Raw genomic sequence first — 16623 nt, 5'->3', positions numbered from 1 at the left:
AAACGAAGTTATAAGCAACTTCCGGTATAACCGGAAGTAGCAAATAGATGAAAATATTTTCATTAAACAGATGACTCGTCAAAACCCCTTAATTCAAATTTTCATGATTCTGTTGCCTTTAGTTCTCGAGATATTTCTAATAGGCCCTTTATTTGCCTCACCCTGTATATTTGAACGATGTTGTTAGTAGTTTAGTTAATATAATCTCGAACAATATCTCTACCATTTTTACTTCAGCCTTGTTGTATATTAATTTATGTACTATATCACTCATGGTCTGCACTAGTGGCACAACTCAAAAAAACACTTATTTTGAACTAGGAATGTTAAAATGCACAATATTTTCAGCATCCACAGCGACACAACGCATAATTAAAGATCAAGCCGCAAGATGGTTGAACTGTATATTATATGGTTAGTCCCAAATATTGGTTGCATGACTGACACCACTCAGTTTAACTCCAACGCTCCATAAGTTCAGGGCACGTTTTTGTCATCAACAAGGGCACCTTTTGAGTTGGGTCAGTGTTGCAGTTTTTATAATCCCTAGTTAGTCTATTTAATGAAAAAAGGTCTTGTTGCAATAGTGGCATAACTCAAAAGTTTTTCAAAATTGTCATTTAAAAGATGAATTTAAAAAACTAAAATCAAAATTATAAAAACCCTGTAGAGAAGGTATCATTTTGAAGATAATCCTCGTTTAAACAAACTGAAACAATTTTTATGCATTTCCCATAAAAATGAATACTTTAAACTCATTTATCACACAACTTGATTTTTTGAGTTGTGCCGCTATTGCAAATAATGAGCGATATGTAGAATAAATGAAAGAACAGCACTCAAAACGTCCAACTACGAGATTTATATCATTTTATTCCTAACTCTAGAAAAGCCACGATTTAGAACATCCACCAAAGTTTCCTTCCGTCAAAGTTTAGCTTTTTGTGATTGGTTAATCCCCAAACTAACATTGTCTAAACACCATTCGCTTGTTCTCTCTAATATGCGGGTTAAACGGTTCAGAGAATGTAACAACCCCGCTCTACACTAATAATTTACCTAACGGGGTTGATAATAAGGTCTCATCTTGGGCCTTCATCTAGGGTTGCTTATCGGGACGTTTAGGTCTAATAGGGAAGCAGTGCAACGAAAAAGATAATATTGACCGACCTCAAATAACGGTTGCAACTTAAAAGAATCACGGCACAGAATCTGGAAAGTTCTCGCTGTTGCCAGACGCGGGCGATATTCGTCCAGGCCTATGCGACGAATGGAGATAGACGCACCACTCCAGATTGTTCTAGAAATCATGTATTCTTATATATTTGAACGATGTTATTAGTAGTTTAGTTAATATAATCTCGAACTATATCTACAATTTTTACTTCAGTCTTGTGGTAGATTAATTTATGTACTATATTGCTCATGGTCTGCACTGGTGGCATAACTCAAAAAACACTTGTTTTGAAGTAAGAATAAGAGAAAATTTTACAGTACACACTCTTTTTTCCAGCATCCATACCAGCGCAACGCATAATTAAATATTAAGCCGTAAGATGGTTGAAGTGGTGCTATTGTTATGATTAATACCAAATCTTGGTTGCATTACTGACACTACTCAGTTTGCGTCCAACGCTTGATAAGCCCAGGGCACGTTTTTGTCATCAACAGGGGCACATTTTGAGTTGGGTCAGTATTAAAGTTTTTATAATCCCTGGTTAGTCTATTTAATGACAAAAGGTTTTGTAGCTGCAATAGTGGCATAACTCAAAAGATTTTTCCAAAATTGGCATTTAAAAGATGAAATTAAAAAACTAAAATCAAAATTATAAACACATTATTAAATGACCCCGTAGAGAAGGTATCATTTTTAAGATAATCTTCGTTTAAGCAAACTGAAGCATTTTTCATACATTTGCCATAACAATTAAAACTTTAAACCCATTTATTTCAAAACATAATTTTTTGAGTTATGCCGATATTGCAGCTTATGAGCGATATGTTGAATAAATGAAGGAGCAGCACTCAAAAAGTTTAATCTACGAGATTTATATCATTTTATTCCTAACTCTAGAAAAGCCACGATTTAGAACATCCACCAAGTTTCCTTCCGCCAAAGTTTAGCTTTTTGTGATTGGTTAATCCCCAAACTAACATCGTCTAAACACCATTCCCTTGTTCTCTCTAATACGCGGGCTAAACGGTTCGGAGAATGTAACAACCCCACTCTACACTAATAATTTACCTAACGGGGTTGATAATAAGGTCTCGTTAGGGGCTTACCTAAGGCAAATCCGTCTTTGGTCCATTGCACTTGACCCGCTAAATTGGCAACCTCGCATTCCAACATCGCCTCGCCGCCTTCCTGCACTTTGACGTCTTTGGGAAGCACTCGAAAATACTGTTGTTGGGCATTTGTGTGGCTGATGAACAAAACGACGACTAGGTACACTGGAACAAAAACAAGCAATCAGTAAATGGATGTGCAAGAGATTACGTAAATAGGTGACAAATTAATGCGATGCAATCAGAAATAAAACAATTAACCTTCAAGAAGGGTTGACTCTATTTCTGTTTTTAAGTTTTTCAAGTTAAACTTCTTTAGGAGCGATTGGGAAAAATGTTGAGAGTGAATTTTTATAAAAGGAATAGTATGAAGTACGCGCATACCCACAGTATGAAGTTAGTTGCTAAATAATCTTTCAATTTACGTATGTATCAATGCAAATAAAGTGTGAAAAACATATTATATATTGATGATTTTAGTAAATATATTTTATAGGTAATTTTTGTGTCTTTGGATTTGTCTTCGTTGGGAATAGGATAATTAGTATGAAAATATGATGAACAGAAAATTACAAAAATTGTGTAGAAAATCTGACGTTTTTTAGATTGTGTACGATTCATCAAGAGAAAAGTAATTGCGGGGAGGCTACACTTAATAACAAATGACGTATTAACGTTATTTTTAATTTTTGGTATTATTTTAAGTATTAAAATTAGTTAACATTAAACAAACAATTAAACTGTTTAAAATATATTTATTTCGTTGAAATCATAAAAATAGAAGTATAACTTCTTATGTGCGTACAAACTACACACTCTTTTTTTGTAAGCAACCATAAATAAAAAGTAAAAAAACATATTTTTTGCCTATAAAACGTTTTTTTATATATTTTAGAGTAAAATGGTTGAAATAAAAGGGGTATATTAAATAGTTATTTAATTTTCGAGTTTATAAACTAGAATACATAAACAGTTGCACGAGATAATTGCAAAAAACCTTTGAAGTAATTTAGAAATGTTAGTAACTTTGATTTTAGCATAATGACATGTAATTTAACTACTTGAAATTATGGAAATTAATAATTAGTATTATTAACGAGTTATTGACATGTGCTAAACATCAGCTAGATCGATTAAATAGTTTGTAAGTTATTCAATTTGTTTATACCGAACAGAGATTATTTTTGACCACAAAGACCAACACAAATATACATTTAATGTCCGACTGGCATATTATTTGACAAATAATGACATGCTTTCGAAATCAGTTAAGTATGATATAATGCCCTAGGGCGTTATTTTAAAAAATAGCGCCCTAGGGTATTGAATTTATATAACTAGTTAAATACTGCCAAACTATGGTTACCACAATTACGTTACGACTATTGCTAGTAAATGTACTGATTTGAAAACTAATTAATTCAAAATCCATTCAAATTTTTTGAATATAAAGAATAATTTAGTCGGACATAAAACGATGAAGGCACCACGGCTATTATAGCTAATAACGCTTTCGGTCGACGTATATCCCTCGGGCCAAAGGCCCTCGGTATATAGGGCTTACAATACCGGGATCCCGAACGATTTTTGTCCGATATTCGATACCGGTATTTATAATAAAAATACCGGTATTTCGGTATTAGCTTAATTTATAAAAAGTGAATTTATGCACAATAAACTTTCGTCTAAGATATTTTTTCTATTACAAGAAATTATTTTTGAAGATAAACAACCAATATCATTGTAAAAAATATTTATTAAACACGTTTATTACACATACAAGTCAAGTATAGCGCTTTCTAAAAGCGTGAATGTCGTTAATTTAAGGCGAAGGGTTATATCAGCTTCTACAACCAAATTATTAAAACTCGTCTAGACAAATTAATACATAAAATTAGTTATATAAAAATTCTTAAATATTTAAAATTAGACTATTTCATTTTATAAATAAGCCGTAAGATTTATTAATCAGAATTGTTTTTACATTTTCAGATCTATTTTTCATTTTTTTGTGTATTGTGGTGTATAAATTAGGATTACTTATTTTCTGAATTAATAATAATAATTGAAAATATACATATAGCGGTCTAAATACAGAGTAATCCATATTAAAATATTTGTCACAGTAAGTTAATCTTTATATTAATATATTTTAAAGTTAAATTAATTTACAAATAGCAAATTTCATAAGTAAAAGTACTATCCTATTATGTATATGCAAAATTTATCCTAGAATCAAATATATAGTTTTTCTATTTGCACATTTTTTGTATCATCTATCCCTATTCTCTATGTAATGTTATAATATAAACAACATCAACTCATTTCAAAACAAAATTTAATAGGTTTCATATATTATTTAATAACAAGTCGATATAACAACTGTCGATAGTATAAATATAACGTATATATTTTTTATTCATAATACCGGTTTTAATACCGGGATCCCGGTATTTGAAATTTTAAATACCAAATACCGGTACTGAGATTTTGGCTCGGTATTGTAAGCCCTATATACTATACACCATTGACCTCAAGCGTTATTATCCTTATAATACCCTTCGTACGTTAATAGTTATAATAACACCCATGAACAAAGATCTATGCTAGATTATGTCGTAACCAACAGAGATATTCTTCTTCTTTTAGTGCCTATTCGTTTAGAATATTGGCGATCATTCTGGCTATAATTATTTTATTAACTGATGCTTTAAATATATTAATTGTTGTTGTGGAGAACCATTTCCTCAGGTTCTTTAACCATGATACAAGATACAAATAATAGAACAAAACAGAATACCACAAGAATGGAGATCAAGCATCCTAATACCTATCTTCAAAAAAGGAGACAAATCGGACCCGGAGAATTACAGAGGAATTAACTTATTAAACATAACATTAAAATTTAAATTACCAAGGTGATAGATAACAAACAAATTGAATGAAATTATAACATTAGCAGAACAACAACAAGGTTTTAGGTCGGGAAGATCATGCACTGACGATATATTTATAATGAGGCAAGTTAAAGAGAAATCGTTAGAATACAACAAACCAGCATATTTATGTTTCGTCGACCTTAAGAAAGCATTTAACAGGGTAAAATTAAAAGTCAAGAGAGGTACCTCTAGGAATAATTAAAACAATCGAAAACATCTACCAGAACAACACAATAAAAGTAAAAGTAGAAGATGAAGTAACTGACCCAATTGAAGCCGACAATGGGATAAGACAGGGGGATTCCTTGAGTCCTTTATTGTTCAACCTGATCATGGATGAAATAATAAAAAAAGTAAGAACTAAAAAAGATACAAAATGGGAGAAAAACAACTTAAAATAATCTGCTATGCAGACGATGCTATACTAATCTCTCAAAGTAAAGATGATTTACAACGTATGCTGCACCAATTTAACATAACCGCCAGAAAATTTAACATGTTAATTTTCCAAAAAAAGACAAAATGCATGGTTATAGCAGCAAATCCAATAAGATGTAAATTGGAGCTGGAGGGTCAGATGATAGAACAAGTGATGGAGTTTAAGTATCTAGGCATCACACTATCTAGCTACAAAAGGCTGGACACAGAAGTGGAAGATCAAGTGAATAGAGCAAACAGAGCCGCAGGTTGTCTAAATGACACAATATGGAGGAATAAACATATCGGAAAAGAAATGCAAGGCAGAATTTACAAAACAGTCATCAGACCAATAATGACATACGCGGCAGAAACACGACCCAACACAGAGAGAACAAAAAGATTGCTCGAAACAGCGGAGATGAAATCCCTCCGAAAATCGATGGTAAGACTCTATGGGACAGAGCCAGAAGTACAGATATACGACGGAGATGCAAGGTGGACAACATTAATAATTGGGTAAGAAACAGAAGAATAGAATGGAATGACCACATTAGCCTAATGACAAGAAATAGAGTAGCAAGGACAGCGAGAGACGGTTCCACAATAGGAAGACGATCAGTGGGAAGACCACGAAAACGATGGAACAACAACTTACTAGAGGCACATTGAAAAAAACAGAGTCATGTCTATACAAAAAGAACAAGAAGAAGAGGAGATTATTTAGCAGCGTAGGCGTAAAATTTCGGGCGAATGCTTTTTAAATGCGATAATTTTTTTCGAATCTTGAGAAAACTAATAAGTATTTTTGAAAAATTGAAACGCAGAATGAAAGATTACATTATTACTGCGAGGGCCGAAAGCCCCTAAAAACTTCTATAATTTCTATTTTAATAAGTTACATGCAGACTCATCAGACCGGTAGACTTCCATGAATTCGAGGGTTTGTTCGTTATTCATCTTACAACGGCACACTCCAAAATAAAAAAAATAGTAAATACATAAGGCACGTTGAAGCGCAAAGAAATCCAACTACGGTGGAACTACGTGCGCTATGATGTGCACTATGAAAAACCGGGTCCAGGACTGTAAACAGGCAAGCATTAGCGCATGTACTTCGGTAACAAGGTATTCGCTGCTGTATGCGTGTACCTCAGTCAAAAAAGCACACAGTGTGGACAGAGCTATGGTGCTTTGGTTCTTAAAGTGTTACAGTTAAAACTGAGATACAAACTACCACATTTAAAGAAATTACGTCAAGTCAACTCAAAATAATTCCAGTTTTCTTTCGTGAAGTAGACACCCAGTATAAACCTTGTTTCTTTAGACTAATCTAAAATACAACCTCTATATTTTCACTCGCAGAACAAACTGCCTTAAGTACATTAAACTATTTTTAAGAAAGGGTTTTCGGGATTGCGTCTCTTTCGGGACTTTCGGTACTTTTGGTACCAACCACTGTTTGGTTTTGCGCTTATTGGCGTAAGCACTCAAATTTTCACTGAACGTGGGCTAATAGGTTCAAAAACATTCGTTCTGAACAACTATCGTAATCCATTTAAATTGTTAAATTGAATTTTATAATTAATTATTCACACCAATTACAACAGAAGTTTTTTATTTCGATGTCAAAGTCTTCTAGTTATATTTTTCTTTTGCGAAGTAGACACCCTGTATAAAACTTGTTTCATTAGACTAATCTAAAATACAACCTCTATATTTTCACTCACAGAACGAACTGCCTTAAAGTACATTAAACTTTTTTTAAAAAGGGTTTTCGGGATTGCGTTTGCCGATTTAAGAAGGAACGGGGCGATTCCAAAGTAGAGAATATTTGAAAAGTGGACTGAATCGACAATTTTCTAAATACATTCAACATTTTCGTTAAAGCCCATTGATAAAGTTTGCAAACTTTTTTCGCAGAATCTAATTTAAATTGAGGTCCACTGAAAGAAGTTGGTAATTCCGTGAAATTTATTTTCTGATTTTAAAAATTATTGCTTCTGACAAGTGGAAAAATTAACCTTTAGATAATAAACGTGCATCTGAAGAAACTGCTTGATCATTACTTTTATAATATTATGTTTAGGGAGATAGGAGATCGCATATTATACTGTTTTTCTTGATTGTTTCATGTTCATTTACCATTAGATCTTCTACTTCATTAGATCGCCATCCCTGAACAAGATCTTCTCCAGTGTTTTAGTGCTTCATTTAAATAGATCTTGAATAGTATTGGAGAGAGGCAGCATCCTTGTCGTAATCCTTCTGTTACTGGAAATTCTTCTGATAAGGTGTTGTTTCGTTTGATTTTTGATTGCGGCGATGATCGTGCTATTTAACGAAGATCGTTCATGAGACTGCCAGCCACAACTTTCTCACAAAATAGTTTTATATAACTTCTTTTATAATTACGCGATCTATCAAAAAGAGAATAATTAGTTTGTTGTAAGTTACTACCTACAGGGAACAGATTTGAAAATTTCATTATACCGAATAAATAACTATGATTTTAAAAAATATTCAAAGTAGATCAAATTATCAGTCATCAAAACAATCACCCTCTAATTAATATTCTTAGTCTTTTAAATATTATATTATTCTTAGCCTTTTAAAGTAAAAGGCCTTAATAATAATTTTTCTAAGTATATTGATTGCACACTAATTTTATGGCAACTATAAGTAATGCTGACTGCATAACTACCTGCAACCCAAATATCTTATCTTCTTATTCGATTATTTAATCATTGGGTATTTTACATTTTTACCTTTAGAGTCTAATTACTTTATCCCCAGCATATGGATATTGGATACTGATTTTATTTTAAATATCAGCAAAAATTTTAAGTTCTTTGGCTGAAGTAACAATACAACAGTTTCTAACGTTGTATTGACAGTTTGTCTTTGACATCCTTCTAAGGTCATTTTGTATTCAGTTTCAATTCTCCCTACATTCCAGCCACAAGGGAAGAGTCTTGTTAGGACTGGATCCCGCGTATGAAAAAAAAGTTGATTAATAGCAAGCTGAAAATTTGTTAATAGCTTAAGGGTGTCTAGTCGGATAAACTTTGATATATGGGAACACTGGAACAGGGGCAGTTTTAATTGTGTAACAGGTTAAAAATTTGGAACGGTCAGACCACGAAAACGGCACATTTATTTTGTCCGACAGAACAGATTTAAACTCTCCGAACAGAGATTAAACTCTCATGCAAAAATCAGACTGCTATTTATCACCTGTAATAATTCCTGTCATTTGACATATTCTACATGTTCCACTCATTAAAACGCACATTTGGTGATAAATAGCAGTCCGATTTTTGCATGAGAGTTTAATCTCTGTTCCGAGAGTTTAAGTCTGTTCTGTCGGACAAAATAAATGTGCCGTTTTCGTGGTGTGACCGTTCCAAATTTTTAACCTGTTCCACAATTAAAACTGCCCCTGTTCCAGTGTTCCCATATATCAAAGTTTGTCCGACTAGACACCCTTAAGCTATTAACAAATTTTCAGCTTGCTACTAATCAACTTTTTTTTCATACGCGGGATCCAGACCTATGTGTTGTCCTGGGTAATCTCCAGTGATATTTGCAACATCACACAAGATTATTAAAAATATGTAGTATCTATTAATACTTTTCAACACTTAAAGGGTTTTTACCCAAAACATTTTGGTAACTCAGGCATGCACATTATCGTAAGTATGCATATTTTTCTCTTCTATTTTTGTAAACTTAGTCAACATTTTAAATTACGTCTTTCTTAATTAATTAGGTTATACTTATTTTAGGGCTTTTAAAACACTGGTGGTGGATTTTTTTAATCCGAAAACGATCTGTTATGTAATGTAACCCTTGTTTAGGGAGTTTTAAATATACCTTTTACAAAGGATCTAGTATTTTTGTTCAAATTCATCATTTTCTTAACTCGATTTCCATCATTTTTACCAATTATCGCATCTAAAATTGTTTTATAGAGTTGCTTTATTAAAGCTGGAATTTTTGTTAAATGTTATTCTATTCTATTCTTTAAAAAATAACCGCTTACAAACAAATGTACTTCTAATTTACAAAGCTAGGGCATTTCTGTTTGGAAAAATGTATATGCCATCATAAGTCGGTCGGCAAAAAAGGTACATTAAAAAATTTCAATCTAGATAATGGTGGTGCTGGAGTTAACCCTAATTTATGAAAATGGTCTGAAGTCAAAAAGTAGCTCATGATAAACACGTATCGCTATCTTTATTACATTCCGCAATTGTGGAATTACACATTCTAGGTAAATATAATCGGTAGGCCAGGCATTGGATGAATTACTGGCAAACATAAAAGGCTCAGAAAAGTTGTACATCATGTTTTGCTTAAGTTATTTAGGCATTTGTTCTCTAAATCCGTGAGCAGTAGAAGTGAAGGTTTTTGACATGGAGGTTTTTCGTTTTTATCTAATGTTGCAAAGTTTCAAATTGACATTCTTCGATGAGTTACACTACAAAAAGATACAATTATTGGTCTATGTATATCAGAAACCAATACAGAAACTATATTTTTAATTACATATTCTTCTTCTTCCCTTTCTTCTTCTTTTTCTTATTACTTTTTATATGTCTGTATAGTTATCAGTGTGCTTTCAGTAAGTTGTTGTTTTACCGTTTTCTTCCGTGGTCTTCCCCTGATCATCTTCTTATTGGGAAACTTTCTCTCGTCGTCTTCTCTACTCTATTTGTTGTTATTGTGCTTATATGATCATTATGTTCCACTCTTATCTTCCCTACCCACTCTTTGCTTTTCTTACTTTACATCTCCGTCATATATTTATACTTCTAGCTCTGTCCAGTGTCCTCAATTTTTTAAGGTTTTTTTTTTTAGTTAAGACGATGGAAATGTGCAGGAGCAGCAAATTTGAGGCGAAACACGAATGTTCTGTAAAAGACAAGAACTGGAGACGGTGACGGCCTACGAGTATCTGGGCACGATAATATCGAACCACGGAAAGCTAGACTAAGACATTGCAAATAGGACTAAGAAAGCAACGAGAATATATTCTGCATTAAATATTACAATACTGGGAAAAAACAAATCAGCCAGAAAACAAAAATACATGTACATAATATATAATAAAATCACAGTACCAACTCTTCTTTATGCAAGCGTGACATGGGTTACAAATAAAAGACACGAAAATGCAATAAATGCAGCAGAAATGAAGCAGCTGAGAAAAATAGCTGGGAAGACGAAGCCGGACAGGGAAAAGAACGAAAACATCAGAAACGAGTTAATACAGGAACCAATATAGAAAAGAACTGAAAAAAGAAAACTGAATTGGTTTCTACATATAACAAGAATTAACGAAGAACAGATTAGTAAAGAAAGTGTCAGATGTCAAAAGACAGGGGAAGAGAAAAAGATACAGACCTAGAAAAGGGTGGATGAAATAAATCCAGGAAATCGGGACCAAAAGAGGGAAATAGTGCAACAGACGAAGGGAAACGGCAGGAGACCGGAATGCGTGGAAGAAATGGGTAAAAGATGGATAGGTGACAGCAAAGTCCGACGCTCATATTGGGCATAAGGAAAACGAGAAAAAGAAGAAGTTTTCAACACAAATTTCAGTTTTCTACAAATAGCTAGTTTCCCATAGCTTTTGATGTAAATTTAGAGAAGCAGGAATTTAACAGTCTAGAATTTTTCATTGTGATAATAGGGCCGATTTTGTGATTATTCACACACTATATTTTATACCATTTGATATAATAAGAAAATATATAATAATATAATAAGAAAATCCACATATTTTATATAATTGTGAAATAAAAGACGGATTATGCAGCTTAAAGTCAGAAACAATAATATGAATAGATTGCAGGTACTTAAGAGAAATTTATACGAGACGCATCTTGTTCCTTTATGCGCTAAATTACAGTAAATGGAGACATTTATCTTCCAGAAACTGCAATTTTTGGTTTTATGGGTTCAGACGGTTGAAGTTGGTTAGTACACTTTTGGATCTTAGTGTTCTTTGGTATATTCACTGACATAATTCACCCTAGCCGTATTTAAAACAATTATACAAAAAAAGGAATTGGAACAAGTTTGTAGTACATTCTGTTTTTAACCGCAACTTAACTAATATAAGGGATTACACTATCTGAGATGCAAAATTGGATTTCTAAATTTTCGTAGTCGTCTTTATGAATATCAATATAGGTACTTGCCGTGCGTATAAAGTGAACAAAACTTGTATTGTTATATATCAAATTAATGTGTATTAGTTTTATTTAAAACTAGCTGACCCGGCAGACTTCGCACTGCCTCAATAGATAAAAACAAACTTTTGTATACAATAAACTTAAAATAAACAAAATGAGTTCGTAATTAATAAACAAAAAATGATGGATGTGAATGAGGTTTTATTATTATTTTTAATTAATTACACATGATGTTTGAAGTAATGAAGTTTAGTTAGAAGTAACAAAATAAAGTTTGTAGTTGCAACAGTTACAATCTTAAATTTGTTTATCTTATAATGAATGTAACAGCTTTATTTTATCTACATTCAAAACAACCCTGTATTTATAATTGGATTCGAGGTTGTCCAACTATATAGGTGTTGATTAATCAAAATTAAATTAAATTAAAATTAAATAGCATTAAATAAAATGAAATAAAATTAAATTAAATTTCATAAAATTGAATAAAAGTAAATAAAAATAAATAAAATTTAATAAAATGAAATAAAATAAAAAAAAATAAATGGAATTAAAAAATGAAATAAAATAAAATAAACGAAAACAAATAAAATACTTAAATAATATAAAATTAAATGAAGTTAAACAAAATTAATTAAAATTAAATAAAATTTTATAATTTGCTGCTTGTTCTTTTTGTGTGCTCCGAACTTTTCTCCTGCTTGCCGTTCGTCAGAAAAGTTCGGTTTAGAGATATTTTTTGAAAATTTCGAGAAATTAAAAAATTCATATTTTGCCCAATTAAGTCCAAAAGTTAAACAGTTGCACTTTTCTTCGATGAAATTTGTTGCTCGTTCTTCTTCTGTCCTCAGAATATTTCTACGGCTTAAGATGTTGTATTTCGGACACCGAGTGCGCTGGAGAAAACGTACGGTTCTGATTGGAATTCAGCTGGGAGTATACCTGCTAATTTTGGAATTTGTCACGTCATTATTGTGAGAGTTATGGCGTCATGGGTAACCCCCTTACGACGTACGGGTATGAAATATAGATAACAACCTACTCCCAGTCCGGTCGAATATACCTGCCAAATTTCATAAAACTCGGTAAAGTCGTTTCGGAGGAGTAGGGCAACAAATACTGTAAAAAGAGCATTTTATACATATAGATGTAAAATTTTTGGTGGCTACTAAAAAGACTATATAAAACCGTATAAACCTTCCCTGAACTTCCACAAATAATTCAATATCAACATTAGCCAAATCGGTCCAGCCATTCTCGAGTTTTAGCGAAACTAACGAACAGCAATTGATTTTTATATATAAGATTATTTGATTCTAATTTTTATTAATTTTATTCATTATAATAATGATAATGACAATAATAATGTCAAATTATTGTTTTCAAATTATATTTTATTTATTTAATTTATATTTTAAGTTTTACAGTTTATTTTCTTACCAACTTCACTTTCCCTTCCCTATTCTTGATTAGTTCGATTAGGTTCGTAATAGTTTTGTTGTATGGTAGGTTTCGTTAGGCTTTAATTTTAAGAAATGTTGCTGGCTAAATGGGCATACTCCCAAACGCAATAAAAGAAAAAATACACAAACAAAACTCTTGCACAACCTTCTCTAGGACAACAGGACTTTAAAACTTATATTACAGATATCTTTGTTTCACACTCTTAAAAACAAATAATAGAAACAGTGTAGCCGTAGTTGCTGTGGTAAATACATAGTGTGACCAACTAGCCCGAAAAATCCGGGACATGGCCCGAATTACGAAGTCGTGTACCGGAGTCCCGGAAAAGGCTTCCGGGCCATCCGAATTTTCAACTTTTGGTAAAATTCTATTTTTTTCGTTATTCTTTTAAGAATACACATCAAATTAAATTGTTGGGACGAAAAAAAATCGACAGTAATTATGATTTTAAAAAATAAGCAATGTAAAGAATTATATTGCAAGAATACATCATATTTTGTTTGTTGAGGTCAATTTAAAATATGAATGGATTGATTTTTAAATGTTTTAAAGCTGAGAATGATTGGAAGTCGAAACGTCAAAAACTAACAAAAATATAATTATTATTATAACCAATTGTGGCGTAATCCCATTAAACATATCATTGTCAACATAAAAAATGTTAAATAATCAATAAAATGATGATATTTAAGTCCTATATTTAAAAAAGAAAAATGGCCCGATTGTCATTGAAAAGTCCCGGATTTTAAGTATTTTTTTCAGTCTTGTCCCGAATTCAACTGAATTGGAGTTGGTCACACTATAAATACATAATGTTTTTTATTTGGCAACAGCACTTTCCTGCTAAACTTGGCGGTAGCGAAAAAACTAATACATGAGGAAAATTGTTGAATTTGTTTGCTGTCAAGTTTGCACCAGTGGGTTATGGTGTCATGAAGTCTATGACGAATGTGCCTAATTGTTTGATTTTTAGATTATTATGAGATTAAACAAAATTATTATTTATTTACAAAACCCTTTATCTTGGCTATTATTTTTTATACTTAAAGTTTATTTGATTGTGCCCAATTAAACCAAATATAAAACGTAGATATTTTACAATGTAAGCGTCAGTTTGTGGTCGTTATAAAAATGTAGTATTGGAAAGATAAACAAGTTACTCCGAGTCGTAAGCAATTATCTCAGAGTCTCAACTTTAATTGGAGAATTGATTACTGACTCCAGCATCTATTGCAGCTAGCTTTCAGGGATCAGGTGGGTTATTACGATTTATTTCAAGTTTAATTAGTTTCTTTTACTTTAACAATAACATTTTATTGCGAATTGTTACGGAGAAGAAGAAAAGGGAACAAATACACATATATAATAAATAAGCTTAACTGTTTGTTTATGTGTTAGTATGATCATTGTCTATACTCTGTTTTTAAACCAAGAGGAGTAATTCAAATTTACCGCGCCGCAATGCTTTTTTGTATCTGGTCTAACCTCAGAAAAGTTTACTCCAATGTTATGCAGTTTTGACGCTATTGGCATTTATGAAATTTTGCCACTATTGGCATTTCATAGGTTAATTAAATGATATCGGCGATTTTTGTGTTTTCTGCGTAATTTTAATTTCTAGATTTTTAGCCCGCTTTAATACAAAAAAACGTTTGTTTTTAAAACTCTTTAGCGACGTATTAGTATAATATACATAATATTTATGGATTACTTTCAAAGGCCGACATGATCAACCAAAAAAGAAGATGTATTTGGTGAATTTTCTAGTGACTTTCTTGGGTGTGACTCTGTCATTTTAGTTTACTGCTCCTGGTTGAAAAGCAAAGTATATATCTGTCATATTTATTGATATTAGAATGTTCTTCACCATCTCATACTCATCCTTATACTCATTTATAAACGTTTATAACTAAATTATTTTAGAAGTTTATTAAAGAGGTATATATTAATTATAAATATTTATGTTTTACAATAAACATTAGCTCAAATATTACTAAAAAAATAAAAAATTAAAAAAAAATGTTAAAGGGACACTTCGTCCCAAATTGTCATAGGAAAACTTTTTTAAACGTGTGAAAAATGTATGAAAAATTTCATATACGAAAAAATAACTTTCCTTCAGGCAATGGTTAAAAATTATTTTTAATGTTTATAAGCAAAAAATCGACATGTTTTTGCAAATTGATTTTCATATATTTAAATTTTCCCCCATTTAAATAAAATTGATAAAATAAACCTTAAAAGAGGCAGAATGTTTGTATTCCCTTCAGAGTTGTGACTGCATAATCTTCACTGATGATGCATAAGGATGCTGAAATAGTTGCTATATGGAGATGGTAGTCCAACTCTGAATCGAATATAAACAAAACCTGCCTTGAACCCTTTTTAATCTTTTTCATTTTACTCAGTTTTTGAGTATTTAGAAACTGTCTTTCGGTCCTTTTCCTAGACGAAGAGAAGGTAAATGCGTGGCCCAAGTGTCCTCTATTTGCTTTCTCCTATTTTCGTCGTCTCTACGTGATTATATATTGTAAAATCCGGAGGTATGGGATGCAGCCAGAAAGCAGTTTATTAACGAAAAGTCTTAGATTTAAAATATTGTTTATTATATTTTTATTTCAGTTATTCCAATTGTTTAAAAAGTAGTAAACTTTGTATCTGGGGCTTTTCGTTGTTTTCCTCGTAATACGAGAGATGTCGCTGATTTGCGTCTCAAAAGGTGGGTTCATTGCATCGCGATGTTTTGCCTTAAAAGAGGCAGAATGTTTGTATTCCCTTCAGAGTTGTGACTGCATAATCTTCACTGATGATGCATAAGGATGCTGAAATAGTTGCTATATGGAGATGGTAGTCCAACTCTGAATCGAATATAAACAAAACCTGCCTTGAACCCTTTTTAATCTGATAAAATAAACTTTTTTATTTTATAAATTATCCGTCGAATTACGTAGAAAAAAAAACATAATTTCGAATAAAAAAAATATTAAAAGGGACACTTCGTCCCAAATTGTCACAGGAAAACTTTTTTAAACGTGTGAAAAATGTATGAAACATTTCAAATACGAAAAAATAACTTTCCTTCAGGCAATGGTTAAAAATTATTCTTAATGTTTATAAGCAAAAAATCGACATGTTTTTGCAAATTTATTTTCCTGTATTTAAATTTTCCCCCATTTAAATAAAATTGATAAAATAAACTTTTTTATTTTATAAATTATCCGTCGAATTACGTAGAAAAAAACATAATTTCGGATAAATAAATAAAATATCTATTTGACCTATCGCTTTGAAATTTTGAGAATATTATAAGCACC

At 31.7% G+C, this 16623-nt stretch overlaps 1 protein-coding gene across 4 annotated transcripts in view; it reads right to left on the bottom strand.

The window, feature by feature from the left end:
- Positions 1-16623, bottom strand: part of LOC114340732 (nephrin) — a 570487-nt gene that overhangs the window by 336274 nt on the left and 217590 nt on the right. For all 4 annotated transcript variants that reach the window (XM_028291502.2, XM_050661988.1, XM_050661987.1 and 1 more), the window contains exon 2: positions 2284-2451. In XM_028291502.2, coding sequence (XP_028147303.1) covers positions 2284-2451 — 168 coding nt within the window. The remainder of the gene's footprint in view (positions 1-2283; positions 2452-16623) is intronic.

This window comes from Diabrotica virgifera, chromosome 9 (genome assembly GCF_917563875.1).
Source record: "Diabrotica virgifera virgifera chromosome 9, PGI_DIABVI_V3a".
Classification (NCBI taxonomy): Eukaryota; Metazoa; Arthropoda; class Insecta; order Coleoptera; family Chrysomelidae; genus Diabrotica; species Diabrotica virgifera.
Note: the sequence above shows the minus strand (reverse complement) of the source record. Positions and strands in the feature narration are given on the sequence as shown.